The sequence below is a fragment of the Vanellus vanellus genome (genome assembly GCF_965231255.1).
Source record: "Vanellus vanellus genome assembly, chromosome: 9".
NCBI lineage: Eukaryota > Metazoa > Chordata > Aves > Charadriiformes > Charadriidae > Vanellus > Vanellus vanellus.
The window spans coordinates 1,819,062-1,844,739 of NC_138914.1; the positions used below are offsets into that span (position 1 = coordinate 1,819,062).

Genomic DNA, 25,678 nt, shown 5'->3' on the forward strand with positions numbered 1-25,678 from the left:
GTGTAGCTTTGCTCTGCGGGAGCCTGAGTCCTGTCCAAAGTGTAGTCTGTGACCAGGAGGGCTTTAAACCCGGATTTATGTTTTTCAGACAAAACCAAACCATTTTGGATTCAACATTTCTGCAGGATTAACCCAAGCCGGCACTTCTTGCTCCTGCTACCATGGTGCAGCACCCATGCAGGACAGGGTCGGGCTGCCAGCACCCACATAACCATGCGCAGGGTTAAAGGCAGCGGAGATCAGGGTACAATGCGCTCCTTTGCTCGACCACAGGCTGGAGGCTGAGGAGTGGGAGTTAAATCCTGCTTTGCAGCATTGCTCGTACATGAGGAATTCTCTCTGCTCACACTAAAATATGTAACTTGAAGCTCATCATTTGGGTCCACACTCCTTAAAAGAAGTTAGCTGGCTAATGTTCCTTGTTTTGAATGTGTGGTCAAGCCTGACGTATCCTCAGAGTTGTTACAGAGTCTCTGAGGTGCTTTACCAGGGTTTGAGGACGTGCGAAAAGCTGTCACAGGCCATAGAGTCATTGCTAATGACAGAGAAGCTCAGACAAGGGTGTCCATCACTGCTGTTTCGGGGAGGCAGCTATGTGTGTTAGGGGGGCACCTATGCGTGTTAGTGATGCACAGCCAAGGATCATCTCCTGAAGGCTGCGCCCACATTCTTTCATTCAAAAAACTGAGCAGGGCTCACTATTTTGAAAGGTGGCAGGTGGAAGTGGGCTGTGTTTTTATCCAATAAATATTTCATGTTAAAAAAAAAAAAAAAAAGAGGGAGCCAGTTCCAGAGCAGAATCAAGCTGTTTCTCCAGCTCTGCTCTGCTTGACTGGGAGCAGAGCTACAAATTTGGGTCCCCCCCAGTGCTCTTTGCTACCAGCCTGGTGACCACCCCAGGAAAGGCTTTCCCAGTGCTTCCTCTTGGAGCTGTTGCCCTTCATATAAATATTTGATACAGCTGAGGGAGAGGACGAAGAAGGCATAAGCACAACTATGCATCAGTATGCGTATGGGTCTCAAGTGGTTCTCAGCCACCTAGAAAGGTGATCAGGTGGTGCCTGTGGATTGTTCATTGCTTTATGTCTTATGAGCCTTGTTTTGTCAGGCAAGTCCTGTGAGGGCTTCAGGGTGTGATTGAAGGCTCCAAGTATAACGGTCAGGATATGGATGGTTTTTGTATGCATCCCAATGACACACCTGGAGAGGCACCTGAACTGGTTTTGGTGGACTCAATGTGACTTAAACACTCTATTGCTACCTCAGTTCCTCCAGGGATTTAGCACCAAGTATTTGCACAGCTGGAGGGTGAGTAAGAAGGGGGAAGAGCTTCCCGTGTCAGTGGCCACAAGGCCACGTTCCTGTCTAAGTCCCGAGATGTGGCTTTTCCTGGTAATGCTTCCCTCTACCCGCATCATGGAGCAAGACAAAACCCAAGAAGTGGTCTGCTGGGCTGCAGTCAGGTTTCAAAACTTGTCTATCCTAGTGCATCAAATGGCTTATCAACACATCAATGGTGATAAATGTGCATGCCTACCACCCACTCTTAAAGACCCTGCTAATGTCCCTGTTCCAAGGAAGATGGTGTACACAGGTCACCACGGGTAGGTGGGCGTTGAATGTGTAGGATGTGGTCATCCAGACGGGGCTAGAGACCACCTCCAGAGCCAGGTGCTAAACTCTGCCACAGAGAGAAGGGACCCAAAAATCCACCATTGCAGGTGAATGTTCTCCAGGCTCCATCACTATCTCAGCCCCAATTTGGGACTCAACACCCCATTCACAGGCTGTTCCCTGAGGTCTCCTCCTCCTCCTCCTCCCATAAGTCCAGGGAGTGGCTCTTGGGCATTGGAAGATGGTTTAGTTTAATGGTTCATTATGTCAGGCAGGTTCGTCCAGGCTGGATATTTTTCCAACATTTGCCCATCTTTTATTTGTGGGTGGTGAACGCTTTTCCTTGTTCCCCAGGGTGGCAACAGGTTGCCGTGCCTGGGGGTGAAGGACATCAGCTCTTCTGCTTCTCTCTCAAATGACTGAAACTTGGGCTAGCCAGGAATCATTTTTGGTTTCAGTTGGCTGCTGGGAGGGAGTGACTGCAAAACCTCTCAGAAAACTCCCAACCTAACATGGTTTCCATCAAACCAGCCTGCTTTTTAATTTCAGCTAGGGGTCTGCCCCGGCCGTGTGTTTGTAAGTGCCCCGCAGGCTGCTGCAATTGGCAGCTTTGGGAGAAGTTAAAATACAAACTGAAGCCTTTCAGTGGAAGGTAAGTGTTGGGCGAGACTGATGACCATGTAACAACAGGGGCTGTACCAGAGCAGACTGTCAATTAGACGTCCAGAGACAGATCACAGGATGGAGAGAGCAGATAACGCTGGAAAAAACTGCGGGGGTGACAGCAGCAATGCCCTTGTACCTGGGGAACAGTCAGTCTGGTCCCACCCTGACCTTTAGGAGAAAATCAGGAAACCACCTTCTTAATTAATAAACTGTAAAAACACCCATGAGAAAAGAAAATGCCTTTATTCTGAGAGGTGGGGGCTCTTACATCTCAGCTTGTAATTTCTTTTTTTCTAAGGCAGACATAAAAAGACTCCGTAATTTATTCTTAGGACATCTGAATAGTTATTTATTGAGAAGCCACAGTTCTCACACTTTTACAACTGTCGGCTTGTATAAGGCAAAAAAAGCAAGATGGATCACTATTTTACACAGAAAGTAAAAGCTCCGGAGGGGCGACTGATGGACATGCAGTTACTGGTCAAAATGCAATGTACATGACATATATAAAAACCATTGTGAAACAGAGGAATTGTAAATTATGGTTACAATCTACCGAAATAAATATTCAATATATTATTATAAACACGTTTGTATAGTCTAAGATTGTAATTAAAGTTGTCTTTGTACATACACGGTTATTTGAAATTTAAACAAAAATGTAACATTTAGAGGAGCAAACGTCAACATAAAACAACTGCTTTGGACTTGTAATGTGGCATGATATATCCATAATGATAGGATTAATCTGGTGTGGCAATTAGAATGACTAATCCTTTGGGATGTAGCCTCTATGGAGTTAACTGCATATTGAAGGGAAGAGCCTGGTACATTAACAAGGATGCAGAGTGATTCAAACGGCTGTCTGGGTTTGTTTGTTTTCTGGTTTTTAAATGAACAGAGAGAACAAAAAAATCATTTGTAATTGCCTCATTCTTCTTTTAAAAACAAAGCTGTTTTTTTTTATTTATTAATTTTAAGCAGTTGGCATCCACAGAAGAGAAACAAAGAAATGAAAGGACTCGATTCACTCATCTTCACAACAATTTACCATCAATGTATATACAGTACATTAATGAAGCATTGTTTAAACTTTAATTATAACAGGGACACACCTAGCATGTTTTCTATGTAGTTTTTCCATTAACAGTATTAAACAATGGTGCTCCATATTGCTTATGAACATATAGATATGAAATTAGGAAACCGACGAATCAAAGAGAGGTGCTAATCTTATTACCACACAGCTAACATGGCATTTGTATTGGTAAACTTCTCATGGGCATTTAGAGCTGACATAAAAATTCCTAATGTGGCTAACTGAGTTACAGACGAGGTACATGCACGGATACCAGGCGACCCCCAGCCGGTCCTCCAGGCCAGCTTCCTCAGTCGTCCTCTTCGTCTTCCTCATCGCTGTCCTTCATGGTGATGCCCTGGAGCCCTCCGCCTTCGCTGACCGACGCTGTGGCCTCCTCTACCGTCAGCCGGTTCCGGATGGTCTCGTAGGTTTTGCTGTTCAAGGTGGAGTCCAGCACGCCTTGCAATCGGAAATCCCGGTACGTTTTCTAAAGCAGCGGGGAGAGGCACGGAGGAAGGAGACAGCACAGAGGTGAGGGCCGACACCGGCTCCCCTGCTCACCGCGGGGCTCAGCCCGTGTCCCCATGCCTGGAGTTTGGGGCCACTAATGGAAGAGGCTGGGATGCCAGGAAGTCCCAGCCCCGCAGGCATGTGGCATTGCCCTGGGCAGCACAGAGGCCACAGCGGGGGTGGGTGTCTCTGCCGGCCACCGCTTTGCCGTGGCAGAGGTCCCTTTAGGGTGCCTTGAGCAAGAAACCACAGCTCTGCGACTCCAGCCCTGCCTTTGCAGGGGGGCCGGGCTGTGCGGCTGGTAAAGGTTTCAAAGCAGGGATGTGCTGGGGGCTGCTCCCTTGCGGATGGTAGGTTGGGGTCTAAAAAGACGTCGAAACAACAGATGGGGGCTCTGCCCCAACTAACTTTCATTGCTCCTGGATGCATTCATCTGCCTGTAACGTCAGTTATTTTTCTTCACGCAGCAGAACGCTTATTGCCTGTAACCGCAGACGTGATTACACGTTCCCGGAATGCTCTGTATTAAATAATCCCACCTACAGTATCGGGATTAAATAAGCTAAGTCCAGGAGACCGGGGAAAATTGTTGATGTATAAACATAAGCACATGGCATGTGTTTCTTAAATCTCTCTTTCTTCACCTAATTCTGAAACTGGGGTTATATTTCCATAGTTGGCTATATTTCCCTTGTTATTACGATTAATATCTCTCATTTGAATTTACGTTTAAAAACTTTTCGAGTGCGAGATAGAACTCTGGCCTCATAGTTCATTTAATTCTGCTCTGCGCTCTGTGTGCAGACTATTTACTGTTCTGCTATTTCAGAAAGTCCTTGGATTTGTTGTAGCTGCTTCTGAATGTAATATTGGTATAAATAAAGCACAAGGAAGAAAGCTTTCCTCAGCTAGCTGACAAGTAGAAATAATTTGCCTGTGCCTGTTGTTTTCGGTTATGAAAAGCACATTTAATACATTTCACTTTTAATTTATTCATGCCTTCAATGTGTTCGCTGCACACAAGACCATAAACATTATAAAATACTAGACCAAAAAGCATTAGATAGAACCTAAAATGATCAAAAATATATTTACCCCCTTCTGTGATCTTATTATTTCATGTAAACCACTGCGATTTCACACTGAAATAATTATCATTAGTCCAAGGCACGCACACACACACATATACACATACACGTGCACTCAAGGAAAAAAATGTTACTTTCGGGGTATGTTATCTCACCTTTGTGATCTCTTAGAGTTGATTATATACACCCATTGTAAAAGAAACAACTTCAATTAACTATGAGAACAATCCTCATTTGCATTCTGACAATAATCACAAGCCATAGCTGGGCTTAAATGTTTCTAGTAAAACAATGTTAAGAACTTCTGGTTTGATTTAACCCATTTTAACACTGGAGTTCATTGGTGTGATCAACGTGTTTGTCCACAAAAAGGCTAATTTTGGTGCGCTTTTATTATACAGGCAGGGTCGAATTGCAATAGATTCTCCTTTTTTTCATGCAAGCAGTTACTTTGTTCTGATTTGCACACCTGTATTTTGCATCTCTATGCATTTCAAGTTCCTGTTTAGCCTTCGCTACGTGCCATACACTCAAGTATTTTAATTTTAAAGAATTTCAATGAATGGCTCAATTTATTTGCCGGCAACAGTTTGCCTAAGAGAACACGCCGCACACACGCAGGCACACACACGCTCCTTCCGACAGCACAACTGTATCGAAAACACATCGGACGATTACCTTTACTATCCTAATGAGAGTTTTCAGTTGGTAAATGTGAAGCTGCAGGTCCATGCGGTCTGTCAGCCAGGTGCAGACAACATTCATCGAGCTGGTGTACCATTGCTGCAAGAGAGACAGGACTTCTCCAGCCACCACGTTAGGGCTGCGCGCTGTGCCCCGAATAACACGGGCTGCACCCCCCATACAGCCAGCACCGACCCTTCCCACCAGCCGCCCCTCCGTGGGACATGACAGACTTAGAGGGGGACGCAGGCACCCTCTTTCACACAGAATTTCCATGCATGAGCTTTTAAATTTTAATAACAACAGCAACAAACTTCTCAGGAGGGGTAACGGCCACCAGCAACACCGCAGGGTTTTTGTAGTCCGATTTTGCCGTTGACGGGACTCGCCGGCAGCGGTGTGTGCTTGGCCCAATCCATTATTTTTTTTATTTTACCCGTTCCCCGCCCCAGTGAGAGCACAGTCCTGCCTTTAAGTGTGTCAGACCCACACTCAAGCTACTTACCGGCTTGCAATTCAAACATAACCAGCCGCGGGGGCGAGTCGGGCGCCCTGACGGCGGGCGGAGGGGAGGCTCGTGCGGGACAAGGTTTGGCTGCGGGTGGGGATGCTGCTGTGAGCACCTACGGGCTGCGCGGGAAATGCTTTGGTTTCACTCTCACAAGTATGAAAGATGGAAAAGCAGCAAACAAATGAGCTCGTTTCAGGCTGCTGAACTCACAGGGCCCCTCCAGGGGCTGAAATTTTCCTGCTTGTCGGTGAAAAAAAGGCTTGCAGCTGTGTGGCAGCAGCCTGCCAGCCCCGCAGCGCGGGAAGGCTCCGGTGGGATCAGCGCCCTGCTCACGCAGGGCCAGCATTGCACGTCTGACGCCACACAGACGAGCAGCGAGCCCTCGAGAGAAGGAAAAGCAGGGGCTGTGGCGAGGGGATGGGGGGCGGGGGGGGGAATCACAAATATCTCCCCACGGCGCTCAGCACAAGGGTTGGTTGCAAAGTAGTCTGCGGACAGAAACCCATCACGCCTCTCTGTGCACCTTTCACCTCACCATCTCTCTTACACACAGATTAAAGCCTACCCTGCAGACCCGCTGCAATTCAGCTAGAACCAGTTAAAGGCAAAAAAAATAATAATACCGTACCAGTTTATAAAAATCCTGATCAAACGCATTGCAGGTTAGGCTGCAATGCCGCTCCCTCCCCGCTAAACCCTCGCACCAGTCTAACTCCCGTCACCGCCCCTTCGGGCAGGGGGCTCTGACGCAGAAACGTGCCCTCGTCCCTCTGGTTGCTGAATCTGCCGGCAAATGAAGACAACAGAGTACTCTGCAATCACAAAACCGCGGCCGGTGACTCGTTACCCTCCACCCTCCAACCTCGTGTGCGGCGCCGGCGCGTGGCTGCGGGCATGGTGAGGCTGGCGCTGCTGGCACTGCTGGCACTGCGGCTCCGGCCCCGTAACCTGTCCCTGCATGGGGCTCAGCTGGCAGCACCAGCGCCCGCGGGCGCCGCCGTCCCGGAGCACCCACGGGCCAAGTGTGTGAGCTGGCACAAGGCTGACCAGAGCCGAAAATGGAGTCCGAGCCAAACCAGCCCAGTGGCACAAAAAAAAATGTGGGCTCAACACGCGTTGAACCATGCGGTAACGCACCCGGGAGCTGCCATCCTTCCCCAGGAGCAGAGAGCAGAGGTTAGTCGAGCTGCACGGGGAAGGGTTTTTCCCCCACTTCAATGAAGATGTTCCCGTACTTCTATTCCTACACCACCTCTTAATAAAATGGAGGAAATAAAGGGACGGAAGAGGCACCAGAGAAATGGCACGTGGTGCTCTCTTGCTCGACGCGTACACCCTGCGCGACTTGTGGCAGGGGTTCCTGCCGGCCCTGCACCTCCAGGACGGAGACCCGGCAGGAGCTAAGAGCTCGAATGAAACTAATTCCAGTAGGAAAGCAGAAATCTGTAACAGAAATCAAGCTCAGCTACTGTTAGCGGACGCTTGAGGTCCTGGCGTCAGACTGGGGTTGAACTGTGAGTGAAGCACCCTGGTTAGCTGGTGTAGGCCCGCCCAAAAGAACAGATGGGAAGGTCTGGTGGGTCTTTACACCTTCCAATCCCTCAGACTAGTCTGAGAGGCCAGAGCATCCCTGGATATCCCCCAGAGAGTCCCGGCTGCCTGCGGGTGCTGGGAAAACCTCTCAGGACACAGCGTCCATCGGGGGGGTGGCACGATGCGACCGCTGTCACTGGGGGGGTCTGGCTGGGTTCCCTTGTGATGCTGCGGGCCCACGCGGGCAAAACAGAGAGAAATCGTTCATGTTTATAATGTAACATTTTGTGCAACCGACCTGCTTACTGAATCATGCTCTTGAGTGACACTAGCTGTGACCCAGGGCCGTGCTGGCACACGGACGCCCAGGTCACCCAAACACCTCCTTCCACCACCTCTTTAAATCAAAACCCATGGAGGAACGAAGCGCCCCTATGTTACATATGCTCTCCCTCTCCCTTCCACTGCTGCCTCTCACCTTCCACGAAACGATCTGCCGGGCGTTTATGTCACCTCTAAATCAGAGGAGAAGTCCCTGTCGGGGCCCGGTCCTGCCATTTCTGTTTGTGCCACACACCCCTACACGGCTGTACGGATCCGGAACAGAAATGATAGCCTCTGCCTGGAAGTTATCGGGAAGGTGACTTTGCTGCCCTGAGACCTTCAGATTAGCTAAATTAAACATTTTGCTGTGTTTCTGGTAGGCGCTCCAGCACGCTGGATTCTGGGGAGTCGCAGACTCTGCCGAGCCGAATCCAAATTGAACAGCTCTCCTCTTGCGCACCGGCTGACAAGGGCTCAGCCAGGCGTATTGCTCGGCTGCATGAAAGGAGCTCTCTTTCTCAAAGCTAAGTTACTCCAAAGACTTTCTGCTTTATGAGAAAAAGACAAAGTCTAATTCATTGATCTTGATACACAAAACCGTCACGTCACTTCATAGAGCACGCACCAACTGCTGAATTTAAGCCCTGCATATTCATAAAAATAAGTTAGCCCATAAATTAAATGTTCCCTTTAGCTATCACTAGTGTTGATGTGCTATAAGACGCACAAGCCCTCTGATTCATGACTAACCTACCAAAGAAGATAACATTTGCATATGATTATATTATTAAAAAAACAACAACAAAGCCAAATGCTCTGAAACGGAAACGCGACGATTTCAGACAAAAGAGCGCAGTGTGGTCCTGTCGGGGCACCGGCCGCCTCGCTCCCCCCGTGCGGGGCTGCCGCTCCCCGACGGGCAGTGGGGAGCACGCCGGGGACGCGGGGATCCTCGGGGCGCCGGCGCCAGCCCTGCGGCTTGTCCCCGTAGGCAAGGTGCAGAGGGCACAGCCCAAGTGCTGAACTCTGGGGCTGTGCCATGGGGCTGCAACACACTTCAGGCACATTTCTGGAGCCCCAGGGCCAGCTACGCTCCAAACTCCTCCCATCTGGTTGTGAAGAATGAGTAGACCGCATCGATGCTGCCGGGCCCGTGGACCCAACTGCACATACAACTCGCTGCTGCACACACACGTTACTGATGCTAGCTGGCATCCCCGTCCAGCGCTCCGAGGACAATTACACTCAGTCTGGGGACACGGGGTGAGGGGCAGCTGCGCAGGGTGCATCCTGGTGGATGCTACGCATCCACTGGGACATCAGCAGGGAAGGGACGAGGGCTCCCGTGGAGGCATGCCGCAGCCCCTGCTGCGCGGTGTGACCTGGCCAGCAGCAGAGGAAATGCAAACAGACGCTCTTTAGATGCTCCGAGAACCCAGCAACAGCAAGCAGATACCGTATTTGCACGGCCAGGAATTTAGTCCCTCTTTAAGGTTAGTTTTCCTGTTCCCTGCCTGTCTTTCACAGCAACCCTCATTGCCATCGCCTTGGGCTGGCCGGGATGCTCCTGGGCTGGCATTAGAGGAGCTGCAGCATGCCAAGGGGTGGGCCTCCATCCATGGCTGCCCATGCAACGCCCCAACCACCTCAGGCAAGAAGGTTCCTCCTCCCTTCCAGCCTTTTTTTTTTTTTTTGAATGCAAAGGCATGATCAATAAGTTGCTGAAATAGCAAGTTTGTCTCTGAATACATAAATTGCAAAAATTGATATGAATAAATCTGCAAGTAACACACTGAGTGTGGCACATTTCATCAAAAAAAAAAAAAAAAAAAAAAAAAAAAGCCCTGTGCTGGGTTTCTGCGCTTTCCGGGAGGTGGTGTCATTACACATACCCAGGAACATCTGCAAAGCCCCGTCTTCTTTGGTGTGAGCTGAATGGAAGCATGACCTCCTGTTCCTTGCCATGAACCTTGAGTTCACACTCATATTTTACATGTTACAGGAAGCCACAGCTCACCCCAGGGGTGCTGCAAACAGAATCTCGTAAGCCAGATGCAACACTGCTTCTTAAGGCACCTGAAGGAGCCGTATTCTTCATTCAAAAGCTTACATACTAGTAGCTTAAGGTCACTTCAGCTTTTGTAAAGAGTGGGACAAAACCAGGAATGCTTATAGGGCCGGGTTGTCAGCAGGGTAGCGGAGGGATTACAAGAAACCTGTGACTCTGCCTCTTTCTGCCTTTACTGGTAGTTTTTTTGTGTGTGAACAAGTGCCATACAACAGATTGAGGCTGGTATAAAGGCCTGGGACTGTGCAAGAGCACCCCGCTGAGCCTCAGCTGTGCTTGCAATTAGCAATAGGCATGAAATGATTATTGTTGTGGTGGCTGATGGCAATCTGAAGTGACAAGTTTTATGGGGGAAGTTGTAGCAGGGATGTTCAGCAAGTTTCTGCGAACCATTAATCGAAGGCTGCGGCGCAGTTTAGTCAAAGCTATTTTATGTCATTCCAAAGGTCTCACAAGGATGCTGAAAGAATATTTTTCTGCTCTCAGTGCCTTGGAATGGAGTTTTTCTAGGTCAGGGATTCTTTACTGCCCTATTTAGTGTCAAAAATACCCATTTGCCTCAAATTAGCAGAAAGCTTGTAGTTAAGGGCTAGAGATTAGGCATACAAAATTACTCAGCAGGTGACTGCTGGGTGGATTTGGGGGTTGAGAAGTCTTTAAAACTGACTACAAGACATTATATACTTCTGACAAAAGAACATAGTAATCCTACCTGCTTGCTTTAACCACTGTTGTTTGTCTATTATTACGCGCTTTAATGCTCATAAGAGCAAAACTACTGGTGATACTACTCAATTACCATAGTAACTCTCCCCTATGACCTCTCATTTCAGTACTCGCTTTCCAACCAGAACCAATCCAAGCAGGGCAAATCTATTTAAAACTGCGACACACACTGCAGCAGGAGGCTCCGAACGCCGGCTGCCTCCCTCTCTTTGTCCGGGACACGGACTTGTTTTGAAATGCTGAAAGGCGGCTTTGCAATGAAGCCCCGAATTCAAGGTGTTCCAAAGGTGAGGGACTGGGCGCCGGGCGGCTGCCTCCGCAGCATCCCCCAGCCGGCACGGAGCCAGGGGACCACAGCGGCGGGGAGGGAGAGAGGAACGGGCCGACTGCGAGTCTTGCTGCCCAAAGGAAAACGGAACCCGCTCTCAGGCAACAGCCCTCTCTCAGAGTGACTCCATCAGTCAGGAAAAAAAAAAAAACAAAAAACAACACACCAAAAAAAGGAGTAAAAAATTACCGACTCTTTGTATCTGGTGTCTGCGTCGCCGTCCAGTGGGCCAGGAGCTGAGCTGGTGGGAAGCACAGCGGGGCTGTGCTGATTCAGCACTGCCGACAGTACGTGGCAGCCAACGCGGCCGTGTCCATCCCCACCCTGGGTGGCTCTTGAGATCAAATTCGGTATTCGGCATTGTCACATGCATCCACGGCAGCCACCTCCCCTTGGCAGGTGTTGTCTCCGCAGGGAAGGTGGGGGCGCAGGCACGGCGGCTCAGGACCACGCTTTCCGGGGACCACCTCTGCTCGGGCAGCTGCCAGCGCTGCGCGGACTCGCTGGGGGATGGGAGCAGGAGCTCTTCTGGTGAAGGCCGCCTGCCCGTGGGACCAGCGCCTGCTCCTGCCCTTGCTCATGGTGCGCCCCGTACGCTCACGCAGCCACGTTTGTACACACAGCCTGCAACCAGGCTGCTGGAACGACCACTCTTCTCCCTCTGGTCTTCCGTGGCCACCAAGGTGTTCCTCTCCACCTTCCCTCAATGTTTCTTTCGCTGTTGATCCCAGGCGGTCTTTGCAATTACAAAAACTTGGTAAAGACAGTAAGCATGAAGCACAGAGCCTCACGGACAATACAGTTTCCTACTCAAAAAAAAAAAAAAAGAGAGGTTCCCAGCAAGCCTGAACATACACAGTAGCGTACACAATCCCAGTTTGGTCCCGGGCTTTGTTTGCTGCAGAAGGTGATGGGCCATCCCCCAGGCTGACCCACAGCCGGGAGGGTGAGGAAATAGTGGGGACAGAGCCTTGGTGACACACGTTTGTCTGAAACCCTTGAGCTGATACATGGTGGTGGCCCCAGAGGAGGACGTGGCACAGCCGAGGAGAGTGAAGAGCTGTGGTCCCTCAGGCGCACCCACAGCTCAGGTCCCCGCTGCTGATGAGGAGATGGGGACAGAACTGCCACACGATGAAGAAGGAAGAGGCACCTGTCTGCCCTGCAAGCATACATTTTCTGGATGGCGAGCAGAGACCTGCCCACACAGCAGTCCCCAGCCCACGCGCTCACCAACTTCTCTTCCCACTACTCAACAAAACCCGTCCTCTGTGCCGGGTATCACTCCACAACGCCCCGCTGTCGGTCTCCCCCTTCCCTGCCGTTCGCTGGGGGACCCGCAGGGCCATCCAAAGGCAGCTCAGCATTCTGAGCCGTAAAACCTCCTCCGGCGCAGAGGACCAAACCTGCAGCGGGGTCAGGGGCTCAGCCCCACAGGCAAAGAGCATCTGGCTCAGTTGTGTCCCGGCCGTGGCCACGGGTGGCATCGATAATAAACCCGCGACATTCTGGATTTACACCTGCCGAGGATTTGGCCCCTTCCCCCAAGCCTTGCAGGGGCCAAGGCTCAGGGGACCCCACATTGCACCTCCGAGCACGCCTGGAAGCAGAGAAATTGGTGTGACATTGCCCACGTTACAGAAATGAAGTTTACCGGCTGCGATCTAAGAGCACACAGCTAACCAGAAAATAAGCAATGAGTTAATATCACAGGCATTGATCAGCTAGTCTTACAATTAATGCTTCCAATAAAAAAAAAAAAAAGCGCTCCCCCTTTTTATTCAACAGAATAAGAAATTAAACACTTGTGGGCTCATTCTAAAGAATGAATGAAATTGAATAAGCTACCTAGCACTTGAGATTCCCAGCGAGTGCTTGAATAGAGCAAACCTCCTGAGTTGAATGGATTGCCTTTTGGGACCAATTTGTCTCTTTTCACTCTTTATTCCTCCTTTTTTGCTGACAGATGTACAAAGGCGGAACTGCGCTGTGCAGCTTAGCTACATGCACCCACAGCAGCTGTCACTTTTGTCGAGCAAGTTAATCAAGCAAATGCCACCATATCCCACTTTCTATAAGGAACAACATGTTATAGACAGTAGTCTTGGGAGACGGGGAGGGAGGGAGAGAGACTTTATTTTAACTTTGAGTAGCTGGTATTTTTTTTTTTCCCCTCTGTGTGTAAAAAAAAAAAAAGAAAAAGAAAAAAAAAAAAAGGCAGCCAAACCCAGTAGCACAAGCCGACACTTTTGTTTTCCCATAGAACAAATATTTAATATGATTTTAACTCTAATTTGTACTAGAGGGAGAGCTGTCTGGTTTTAATTAAATTTAAGGGACTTAAGGGAACACAGTTAAAAAAGAAATGGAAGCTTTTTGTTTGCGTTAACGCTTGTTGATAATAATATATTGATTGTCAATTGCTAAGTCCAAAAGATTAGTGTAGTAAATACTATTATCTGAATGCCACGAGTGAAGTGCTAGCTTCCCGTCCCTGCTTTTCCCTTTGTGAGGCAGTTTGAATCACTGGTTGTTATTTATACATTTTCTTTGATAAAACCAACTTGTGTGGCTGATTTTTTTTTTTAAACCCTGCCTCATTAAGTGCATAATAGCATTTACGTGTGGGGCTTTCTGCTTTTTAGCCTTTCAAGCTTAAGCTTATATTCCTCTCTCACAACCATGTTTCAAAACTTGGGATGTTCACAAACAATTGGATACACACCAATATTGTATATATCAGATGCTCTCTTGCTATTGCCAAAGACTAGAAAATAACAGAACATTATCCACAAAGAGTAAATAAATAGTTATCGTCCCGCTACGCCGCCGCATGCCAGATAATAACACTGTCCGATCATTAGGTAGCTTTTCTCGTGCACGCAATTCTTTAAGTGTGTACACTCTCGTTAGTTATGCGAAAGCCGACATCAAAAGTAGGTCTTTTGGTGCAGCTCTACGGAGCGCACAACAGCAAAGCACCGCGAGGGGTCCGGGCAGCCCTCGCTTTGCTGTTAGAAAGGTAATTCCCCCTCAAATTCACACACTTTTGAAAGTATCTTCTCTTTCAGAAAACAAATTGAAGTTTTGGTAACAGATCGCAGTGGGCTAATTTAACTCCCCCGTGGGGTCTTTGGCTTGGGACGCTCAGAAGCAGCGCGCACAAATCCGAAGTGTTTGGGATATGTGAACTCTTTGCCAAACTCTGGACTCTACACTTGCCTCTTGCCTGCACGAGCAAATCCCCCAGCAGCCGTGCTGGGCTCTGCCTACGCCCGGGCAAGCACTCCTCGCAAGAGGCAACATGCCCCTCGTTTTCCGAATCAAACCCCTCTATTAAACTCTACATTAAATTCTAGAGATCTAGTAAAGTGCTAACGATTTAAGAAAAATCCCTTGAAACCCCAGGGTCTTTTTTTTTTTTTTTTTCCTGAATTATGTTACTTTATTCTATCAAAGCCTCCTGAATCTGTCTAGAGTCTCCCAGGTCACACTCACACTGAGCTATTACTGAAATAAACGGCCACACTGGGATTTTTCGTATCGCTATAACACTATCACTGTAACTACACGCAGTGTATTCTTCAACATCCACCCCGCTGCTGTGGCATCTGCATGCCTTTTACTCTACTTTGTATTCCTTAACTATGAAATTTCATTCACACTGACAATGTAGCTACATGAGGAACTTACAAAGTCAAAGGGGCTCGATATTAAAATAATTTGTATTATTATTTAATAAAGTCACAGTCCCAGCGTTGCATAATAGGGTTAAGCTGCTAGCCAGAGCGACTCATCATCTGTCTAGGATGCAAATGGCATCACCGAATTACATTATCTTCGCCCCCCCCCCCCCCCTTTTCTCTTCCCCAAAATAAACCACAAAAAAACTTTGAATCGCGTAAGCGCTCTGCCTTCAAACAGGGAAGAGAATTCAGAATGAAAGCTGAAACGCAGACCCCGGCGCATTGAAGTGCCGCACGCTTTTTTGCAGTACATATGGTACCTGCGATCACCCACTGTTTGGGGATCTCGGCAGCAGGGTGCGCTCAGGCTGGCGCTTCCCCCTTAATTGGCTGGAAGTCGGACCCGACGGGGCTCGGCAGGTCGGTGCCACGGGTGTTAATGGGAGGGAGAGGCGCGGGGCTCCTTGTGGGCACGTCCTCTGCCTGTGCTGGTGGGAGTGCACAAACCCCTCGCTCACCAAAGGGGCACAACTCATCCTGCACGCTGCAAATTTCTCTCCGCCCTTCATTTTGCTCCTTTTGGAGGAGGTAGAGGAGGATCGGCATCTTTCGTGCCAGTGGGGCTAAGGTCCCCAGCAAACAGATATCCAAGAACATCATCTCTAACGCTCTCTGCTTTCCGTGCTGCACAAAACCGGTTAACGCCTACACGCGGTCGTGCAGCTGCAATCCACACGCCGCGGAGGGCGAAGGTCCGTTTACTCTGCCCGTCAGTGGCTTTGCAGGCAATCCCTGCGCTCTCGTCACACAAGCAAAGGCTTCCCACCGCAGGTACACAGCCAGACACGAGGCAGAAAGGGACCTGCAGATGCTCCTGCACCTTCCCCGGAGGAGGAGGAACCCTGCTGCGGGGGGTACAACGGCTTGGACTTACTCAGCCGTCCCCAAGCTGCGCGTCAGGGCGGTCTGCCCCGCCAGCCAGATGCCAAAGTCTCTGCCTGGGCAAGAGCCACGTACTCACACCCCTGGCAGAGCTGAGGGCAGGGTGGCGCTGGGGACGAGCCACAGGTGGGCACGCCAGTGTCTCCCTGAGCTCCCTCCCCTGGGGGGGATCTCGTTGAAAGAGCTACTGCTACGTTGGCTCACCGCCTCCTACAGCCGGGGACGCCCCGGTCTGAGCACGCTGGGGTTTGCTGGGAGCAAACTGCGGCGCCAGCCGGCGCGCCGACCACCTCCGAAGAAACCCCGGCCAGGTGCTGCTACACTCGCTGGGAGCGGGGCACTCCTCTCCATCCGCGCGCTGGTCCGGGCGGGATGGAGGGCAGCAGGCAGAGAAAACTGCGAGGGAGACCTGCGTGGGAGCAGCTATTTATCCGCGGCAGGGTGCGGGGGGGATGCAGCAGCCGATGCTCACGGTGATCCAGGAAGGAGAGCCGCTGACATCGGTCCTGGCAGCACCTCTACATTCGCTCTCATTCACAACATCATCAAACCAGGGACACCCCACCTGCTTAGACCTGCGGGCTGAGAGCCGCAGTGGGTGCCTCCTTTCCTCCCCGAGACGGGACAGCCCCAATCCTCGGGCACCGCCTTATACATCTGCAGAAGGCACTGCCTTTCAGCCCGCCCCGGCTACGCGCGTCCCCGCCTGTGCAGGGTGTGCTGGTACACGGCACCCCACGTACCTGCCGGCAGGGGACTCAGCTCCCCACGGCGCCCTGGGTGCACCCTCGGGATGGCTCTGGGTGCTGGAGCCTCTCTCCCTTCACTGTGGATACACCTCAGCAAAGTGCACAGCGCTCGCTGGGAACCGCCAAATAAAACCCCCTCAAAAACACCTGCTGCTTCGCAGGATTTTGCAGACCACGGTTTTTCTACACGAAAGAGCTTCTGCATAAAAAATGATAAAGGCGCGCGCACACACGCGCACACAAACCCACTTCTGTATGGGTGCCTGTTCTCAAACACTTTTTTTAACCTATGAAATATTCTCTGCTTATTTCCATTTTTCAAAAAAGAAATCAAGTTGACATGTTAAAATCTCAGTTTCTATATAAAGCAGCTGAGTAAAACACAGTATCCCCACAGCGCGCTGCTTTTTTCCTGTCCCCATTCCAGGGCCCCGTTAGTGCACGGCAGCGACGGTGTCACTGGATGCAAAGGTGCTCAATAAGACGCGATACCGTAATGCGTGCTACGGAATACGTTAATTATACTTGTTATCAGGTTGAATTGAAAGCTGTCATGAAGTCGATAGACCTTAGCTGGCTCTTTTATAGCCTGCAAATTCAAAAGAAAGCAGCTAGAGGCTGCCGGGGCATCTCAGTCCTGAGGGCGGGAGGGAGCAGCTCCCCTGTATCATCCCTGGGGTTACACGCTGGGGAAAACGCGCTCCCTGCCCGAGTCCTGCCCAGCATTTTTGAATGCTGATATCATACACCCAGGGCGAGGTTTAAAGGAGCGCCGGGAAAGGAAAGAGCCGCAGATCAAGAGAAACGAAGTGACCTGGGACGGCTAATCTCGCACGCACCGCCGGCTGGCGCGGGCAACGGCAGCGATTGTGTGGGGCGGGATTGCAGGGGGGGGAAAGGCAAAGAGGGGTCGAAGGCGCCGCTGGAAAGCAGACAATTTGTCATTGTCCGCGCAGGGGCCGTCGGCGCACCCCTGCGCGCACCGTGAGTTTCTCTGGGCAAAGGCCCTTTGCGCAGCCCGGAGGGGGGGAGCGGAGCTGCTGGCAGCCGTGGCCCCGGCGGGCCGGGGGGGGTCAGCCCCGCACATCTGCGTGCACCGGGGCGTCCCGGCCCTTCCCGCGCTCCTCGCACCCCCCGGCCTCAGCTGGCACCCGCGCGGGTTGGGGTTCACAGGGAAATCCAGCCCCTTCAGGCCCTGACGACCCACAAGACTGGAGCGCCGATTAGCTAAGGACCCCTCGACGGAGCTGGAAGGCAGCTGCAGCTCAGAGCGCACGACGCGACTCGTACGCAGTTATACGTGTGCACAGGCAGCTCCCGGTCCGGGAGAGGAGAGGCTGCTCAGAAAAAAGCTCTCTCTGGATGGATGGAGGATGCCTCGCTGCCCGCGATACAGCACGATGGCACCTCTTCCCCAAAACCTACCTCGGCTACTCACGTCTACCGGGAAATAAATGATCTTTCACACAGCGCCTGCCCTAAAACAAACATCTGCGACGCTCAAAAGCACTGTGTGGATGATGTTAGCAAGCCCATGCTGACCTTAACGTAACGGAGCAATCAGTCTGCCTTCTTAGAACGATTAATGGAAAATCTCCTCTGGAAAAGAAATCAAATTAACTGTCTTCAACCAAATGTCTACTGGAACATGAAAAGCTGTTCTGATAAAGACATTTAGGAGGGAAAAAAAAACCCTTACGACATGTAAAATCCAGTGACAGATCTAGGACTTATTTTATTAAGGCTCTCCCCAAAATAAATTAAATGGAGCCTACTTAAATGAGCACTTCAGAAAAGAAACCTTGCTAAGGGGAATGCAGGAGAGGCGGGAGGCCACGCACGAGCGCGTGCTTGCTGCCGTGTGAAGCTCACGTATGGGAGTAAAACAGGACGAGGGATGGCTCCGGTGAGCGATGTCCGTGCTAAGCTCCTCTCCCCGCTCCTGCACGGCTCCGAGCAGGCACGTGGGGAGAGGCGACGGAAGGATGGTGCACGCTGTGCCCCCTCAGGACAGGGAGAATTTGCCCCCTCCTAGAAGTTATATGGATAAATGCCATCACAGTTTTACTTTTCTCCCAGCAAAGGTCCCTCCCCGCAGCGGGACTGAGTCCAGGTCCGGGTCCGGGTCCTGCCGAACCAGCCAAGGGCTGCGGCAGCCTCTGCAGCAAAAGCGGTGCTGCTCCGGCTCTCCCAGGGATGCATGGAGAGGGGGGGGGGGGGGGGGGAAAGCAAGCTGCACTTCCTTGAGATCAATCTGCCTAATTGTCTTCATTTCACAACTCACTCGGGAAGGGGGGAGAGGGGGGAAAAAGAAAGAAAAAAAAAAAAGCAGAAAACAACGCAGAAGAAATAGCTCAGTGGAGGCCATATCAGGATGGGAGTGGGAGAGAGTTAGTGCCCTAATGAGCAGTCTAGCTGTGTAGGAGGGAAACAGGTTGTTGTCTGTCTCAGAGAAAGCGGTGAGTGCGGCTGCGAGCAGATATTAGATGGGAGCCCGGCGCACAGTCTGATATCCGTTCTTCCCCTGATCCTGCAACCCGTCCTCCTGTGAGTAATTCTAACTCACAGCGAGTAGCTCCACTGACTCACGACCAGGCTTTTGGGTTCGAGGAGGGGAAGGAGAAGGGAGGGTGCGAAGGGCTCTCTCTTGGCATTTGATTGTGCCTGTGACAGGCTTACACTCTAGCAAGAAATGCCACGATCCTGCGAGCGCGCCTTGAAGGAGCTGCCAACGTTCAAGTGGGTAACCTCACTGAAGTCGAAAGCTTCGATTTTTAAGAATAAGCTCATGCCTTAATGGCTGCAGAGGACTTGCTGAATTGACTGGTATAGTTGTCAGTCTGTGTTTTGTAATATTTTCTGCGCGCTCAGGTGTGATAGCAGGTTCCAAATCAGTAGGTACTGAAACATATGCTGAGCTGCCTGTGGATCCTCCAGTAAACCAGCGAGAAGTGCTCAGTCAGGTTCCTGCAAATTTGTAGAAGGATTTTCCTGAAGTCTGAGACTCGCACAGTGCCCCGCATCCTTGTTACTCAATATCCCTCATACTCAGCAGTCCGTTACCAGCGAGGGCGGCCACCTTCGGAAATACAAGGACAGTCCTGAGCCACGTCCTCAGCCCTCCTGCTGGGCTCTGGGCTGGGGAACGGCAACAAAACTCCACCAGCTGCAACATCAGCCTCGGGATATCGCCCGGGCTTTCTAAAAACCCAACGGAGCTGAGCCCGAGGGACGGGACCCGGCGCCAGAGCCCCAGCCGAGGGCTCCGGCCTCCCCGAGGGCGCGGGGAAGGAGATGCTGGCTCCCCTAACACTTGAGCCACGGCTTCTCCTTCGCTGCTGGGAGAGGACCTGGAGTGACCGTCCCTCTGCACCAGGGACGGCACAGGGCAGAGCAAAGCCCCCATCTCCCCCATCGCCCTCCCCGCTACGCCCGCCCGGACCCCAAACCATCCCAGCCTGCCGTCAAGGCAAAGAAACCACCTCCGTCTTGCAGAGAACGGGCAGGAACGGGCTCGCTTTCTCGTTTCAGGAGAAAAGACTCCGTCTGGTATCCCGGCTGTGACACAGACCTTCGAGGAAGGCGAACATACACAGTGACAGTGAAGTGGTAAAACTGCCTTCTGCAAAAAGCACGGTGACTGCTGCCACCTCAGCGGGCTGTATCACTGCGGCATTAAGTTCTTACCAGACTTTTTGGTAAAGGCAACCTTCCTGATCTGATAACTGCCAAGGACAAGCCAAATACGCAGGGTCAATCTATGCACATTTAATCCCCCGAAGGCAGATTAAGTGTATAATTGACCCATATAATCCATGTATCATCTCCAGTGAAATGTTTTCTATGTCCGGTTTAGGCAGACATGAGGCCCGTAAGAAAGCGATCAGAGACACAGTATTACTATTGCAGTGGATTTCATCAAAGTTAGAGATGGCTTTTTAATCACTGATCTCAGAGACTGCTAGATTTAAGCAGATGAACGAGCACTAAGCACATCTGTTTTAATCCTTATCTTCTACTCAGGCTGGTGTCTTCAAGAAGTACAAGGAGGAAAAAAATAAATTAATTTTTTTTTAGGTCCTCGCAATCTTAGGAGCTTCTCTTGGTGTTTTGATCTCTCATATCAAAAGCATGTTTTTGTTTTTTTTCGGTAAGATATTGAATTAATCATCAGAGAGAAAAATGCCATCTGCGCTATTTAAGGACTGCATCAGGATGCTGGAATTCGCAGGATCTCGGGGAGCTCACTCGACGTTCAGTACCCTTTTGTGTACGTGCTACTCGCCTGCGGCTGGGGAGGAAATATTCTCGCTGTGTTTTACATTACTGTTTACCAATTTATGAGGAAGAAAGGTTGGCATTCACGCTATCTACTAGTCAATCATCGACTTGCTGGATCGCATATGTTCTGACAGGTCGAAACCTATACTGTGACTATCTAAGGGTGTGTGTAAAGATATACACACGTACAAATATGTATAAATAACTTCCACCAAAGAGCATAACCCTTACAAGTAAAACTCCCACTGCCTTCATACAAAATTACGGATTTATAACCTCTGATCCTACAAAATTCTGAGTGTCCTGAGCCAAAGGAGACCTGAATTTGGCAGGATTGGTCTGAAGACTCGAGATCACTCTGCAAGTATTTTCCCATGTTTAAGATACACCCGCCCGCCTCTGCCCCATCGTTCCTATAAACAGTCACATTCTGCATGTCAACTCTGCCCCCTTTCCCGGGAAAAAGTGACAAAATTTTACTTTCCGCCAGGCGCTACACAGGGTTCGCGATGCTTCTACGTTGCGTGCAGAGCATCACAGCGGTTTAAATCCTAAAGCACTCAGCCACGCGCGGGATCGCAGGGAGCGGACGCTGTGCTGCTGTTCTGAAACTCTTCTGTTACCACTGCTCTCTACCAACGGGCCTCATTACAGTGTTTTAGCTTTAAATGTTATCAAATTAGTGAGCCAGGCCAAGCAAATAAGTCATGTTACCCTGCAGTAAACAGCACTGCCAAAAAGCTAGTTAGGTTTTGATCACCACCAGAACTCCACCATCAATCTGTTCACTCAATGATCCCAAGAATATAGATTTTTGAAATGAAGATGACTCTATTTCAGGGGGGGAAAACCCCATCCCCCCCCCCCCCCCCGACTAATTTGCAGAATTAAGAGGATTAACACACAGACCACACAGAAATATTACACTAATATTCCACGAACACCGGGATCTCCCGAAGACCACCGGCCGGTTCTGCAGGTGCGAGCAGGGCACGCAATGCAGGGGGAGAGAGATGCTGTCTGAGCTAAGAAATCATGGCAAATACCAAAAGAGACGCGTTAACCCAGCTTCTGTTGGGAGACGGCCCAACGCACTCTGCAGCCTCCGCTCCTCCGAGGAAACAAAGGGGAAACGAGTGGAAGCGCCGGGCAGGACCGCGGAGAAATGTGGGGATTAGGAACATCCCGGGAGCTGCACACACCACCGAACATGCGACAGGCAGCCTCGCACTGGGCAACTCTGCTCTTGCGCTACTCACAGCAAAAAAAAAAAAAAAAAAAAGCCTTTTCCAGACTGCACAGAAAGGGGATTTAGCCCTATATTGCGAGTGTCTCTAGAGCGATCACGCTGAGAGCAGAGGAACTGCCTGCAGGCAGATTTACGCTGTTTACCTGCCATTGCCGCACGTATTAAGGTATAACATCCTAAAACTGGAGTAAGCTTTTGGCTGGGGTAAGCCAGCATGGCTGCACGAAGCCAGGGGAGGAGCTGCCCTCCGAAGTGTTAATAATCTCCTTGCCTGGAGAAACTCTGCAGCTAAGAGGATTGCTCCTCTGCCACGCCGGGGGAAGCCAGAACAAAGTCAGGCCCAAGTCTGATTCAGCATCAAAAAGACCATTTTTGATTGTCCCTCTTTCATATTAAAAAGGCAGCTAGCACCTAAAGCGTCCTTGGAAAACACGACCATCAGTGCAGAGACCAAAGGAGCTTAAAGACCCCGTGGCCGCGCCGCTTCGCTGCGTTAGGTGAGGGGGGCAAAGGGCTGCGATCGAGCTGGGGACAACACCGTTACGCATTTGCTCCTGTCCTTAGCAAAACGCAGATGGACACAGCACCAGTCACGGTGGCGGGTGACCCCCGTGTACTCATAAACCCTGCCAGCAGCACCTCAGCCGTGCCGAGAGCCGACCGCAGGGGCAACTCGCTTCTTCAGCGGCAGCCTGGCAAAGACCACACACGACCGCTCTAAACACGACTCCTGTTTTCGGGTGGCTGGGGCTCGGCGCGTCCCCCCCCTCCCCGCCACCCAAGGGCCCCGCAGCTCGCCCCGCTCGCGGGCCCACGCTCCCGTACGTGAGACACGGGCGAAGATGCTGCCGGTATTGGGTCCCAGTGCCACCCCGCCAACGCAGGGAAAGGGAACGGGAACGGGAATGGGAATGGGAACGGAAACAGCTCCCACACGCTGCGGCTCCCGCCAGCAGCCGGCGTGGGTCAGAACAGGCGGAGCAATGTAAAAGCCCTACTCTTGGATTATTTTACTCCACACGGACCAAGGAGACTCGAGGAAAGCAGGGAGGGAAAGAAAGGGTTTGCAGTTTTTGCTCGCCACCAAGGTAGCTGCTCTTCTTTTTTTTTTTCATGTCAACTGTTAATTTGTTTAAGATACGGCTTGGTAAAACTAAGTACGAGCGGATCAAACCGAAACCAATATTTGTGCTAATTACAGCCTTTTGAAAATTGGAAATAATGGCCCAAAGGGTACAAACACACCAACTGTGATTCATAGGGAAAGGATGAGGGAAAGGCGGTGTAGGCATTGAAAAGAACAGTCCAGATGAGCTCTGGAAATTTAACTGCTCATGGAATAAATTTCAACACAAACGAGCAATGCACTCGCAGGCCCGCTGCAGATGGAAGCGACAGTCTTTTGTTTTATGTTTTGTTTTTTCTCCCCGTGCCTGCTTGATGGGTGATTTGCGTCTGGTGCTCTGCGCTGCAAACTCTCCCCGGAGCGAGCCCGCGCGGCGCCCGGAGGAGGCACTGCCGTGCTCCGCGCATGAATGAGGCATTCTCAGTGGATATGGGTCATGCTAGTAGATGTACACAGTAAGATTATTTGACTCTAATTCATGCCACTTGATATAATGTGATAAAACATTTGACATGAGAGATAAGTTCCATTTTAATCTGATTAGGGATGGGGGAAAGAAAGAGTGGGAATTGTAAAGGAGGAAGAGGTTTCTAAGGGACAGGTAATGCGCAGAAAGAGAGGTATCGCGTGAAGGAGGAGGCTGGTTGGGAAAAAAAGCAGCTTTCCCTGCACACTGAGGAAGCAAAGGAGCGAGTAAAGAAAGCGAGGAAGGCTGTTACAGTTCCAGAGCTGGGAGACTGAGAAATGGCACTGCTGAGAGATGAAAGGAAGGAAAGTAGGAACAGAAGCTGCTTCAAACAGAAATCGATATATGGACAAATACCCTAAGGGAGACTGAAACACTAATGCTACAGGCTGGCCGTCAACAGAAAACCTTCGCTATAGAACAGCTACGAGGACAGAAAGGCTATAACGCAACAAGAGCAACAGAAACAGAGATATCGGTTAACATGCATCCAAATCCAAAACAAACAGGCATCACAGGTCACTGTTCTCTTACAGTCCAATGAATTTCTCTCGCGCAACAGAAAAACAGCTCTGAGCATCTGGGTCAGTTCCTACCATGCCATCTTCATCAAGGAGACCACGTCTCGACTTTACCTTCGGTGTCAGACACCACAACATGGTCCTCCTGAAATACGGAAGTCTATTCCTAATCAGCTCTGTTTTGGTTAGCTTTTAAAATTAAAATTTAGTGCACTTAATTCACTGTCAGTTTTGGAGTGCTTGTCAATGAAACACACCGCAGAATGTGCGGAAGAGATGGCCCTTAGCAAGCGCATCTGCCAAAAACCCGGCTCAAATTTTAACAGCGAGAACAATGACCAAGATGTTCTGTTACAGAGAGAGATTTTCCACAAGCTTAAACATAGTAAAGGGCTCTCTTAGAAGATGCTGTTCCCTTAAAATCCACGCACAGACAGACCAAGACACAGTAGACTAGAGTAGAGATTTAAAGCAGGCAGAGAGCAGATACGAGCCTTAGTCAGAAAGAAAGGAAAGATTTATTTATTTTTTAAAGCTATAACCAATAAATTTTCTCAAAATGTGACTTATCCTCCTGTCTTATTTTGTCACATTTTGGGTCTCTCCTGCTTGGTGTCCAAGGAGGAGAAGGCATTTACTTACATCAAATAACCTTTCTATATACATCTCCTCATTGACCTTATCACGCAGGACATCCTGAGAGTGGCGGACAAATGTCACATAGGCATCAGCAACATCCATCCCCGGCTTCTGCATGGGGGAGAGAAGAAGAAGAGAGAGAGAAACATGAATAGTGGTGGAGGGGAGAGCTCCTCTGCGTAGCCTCGTCGCTGCTTTTCCTTCTCCTCCATCTCCTGCTGTCCTCCTGCAGTTCGCCCTTTTCTTACCTGACGGACACCGAGTCCCGCTGCTTTGCCCAACAAAATACTGCGCGCAGCACAAGATCACGCAAAGACACTTGCTCTTTCTCTTCTTTCGCCTAGAGCGAAGCCGGCCGGAGGAATAGAGCTCCTCCTCGACATACCGATGCCGGGAAGTTGTCTTGCTGCCTTTGGTGCTGCTGACCTAACGAGTGAACCAGCAAGCTGGGATGGGGATTTCTTGTTTTCTTGGGTCATCTTCTCTATGCAAGCCCTCTGGTTTCTGCGGGTCGAAAGCTAATGGCCAGAGCTGGGCTCTTGCTGCTTCTTCTACGGTGTGAGGATGTGTGCGGAAAGCAGCTGGCGTTGCAGGAGGCATGCCACAATCACCTTTCTTTTTCTGTTTAGACCCCCGACATTAGCGCACCTTTAGTGCTGCGCTTAAGAATAAATTGGGTAAATGGTAAGTCAGGGAATGTATGTCTACATGAACGTTTAAGCTGCTGCCAAACTGCAGGAAGCTTCCCCGCGCTGTCACATCTCTACGGCTCTCTGCAGAATTTAACTGATTTTAAACAGCAAACTACAAGCGTGCAAGACTTTGGGGACAACGGCATTTCCTTAAAGAAAATGGGAACTGAAGCAGGTGGAAGGGAAATTACTTT

The 25,678-nt window shown here is 50.3% G+C and overlaps 1 protein-coding gene across 4 annotated transcripts in view; it reads right to left on the bottom strand.

Moving 5' to 3' along the window:
- Positions 1-3,668: 3,668 nt before the first annotated feature.
- The window catches only part of CADPS (calcium dependent secretion activator), a gene marked incomplete at both ends in the record, with an annotated part of 221,813 nt that continues 199,803 nt past the window's right edge, over positions 3,669-25,678 (bottom strand). For all 4 annotated transcript variants that reach the window (XM_082487726.1, XM_082487723.1, XM_082487724.1 and 1 more), the window contains 3 exons: positions 3,669-3,848; positions 5,638-5,742; positions 24,796-24,903. In XM_082487726.1, coding sequence (XP_082343852.1) covers positions 3,669-3,848; positions 5,638-5,742; positions 24,796-24,903 — 393 coding nt within the window. The remainder of the gene's footprint in view (positions 3,849-5,637; positions 5,743-24,795; positions 24,904-25,678) is intronic.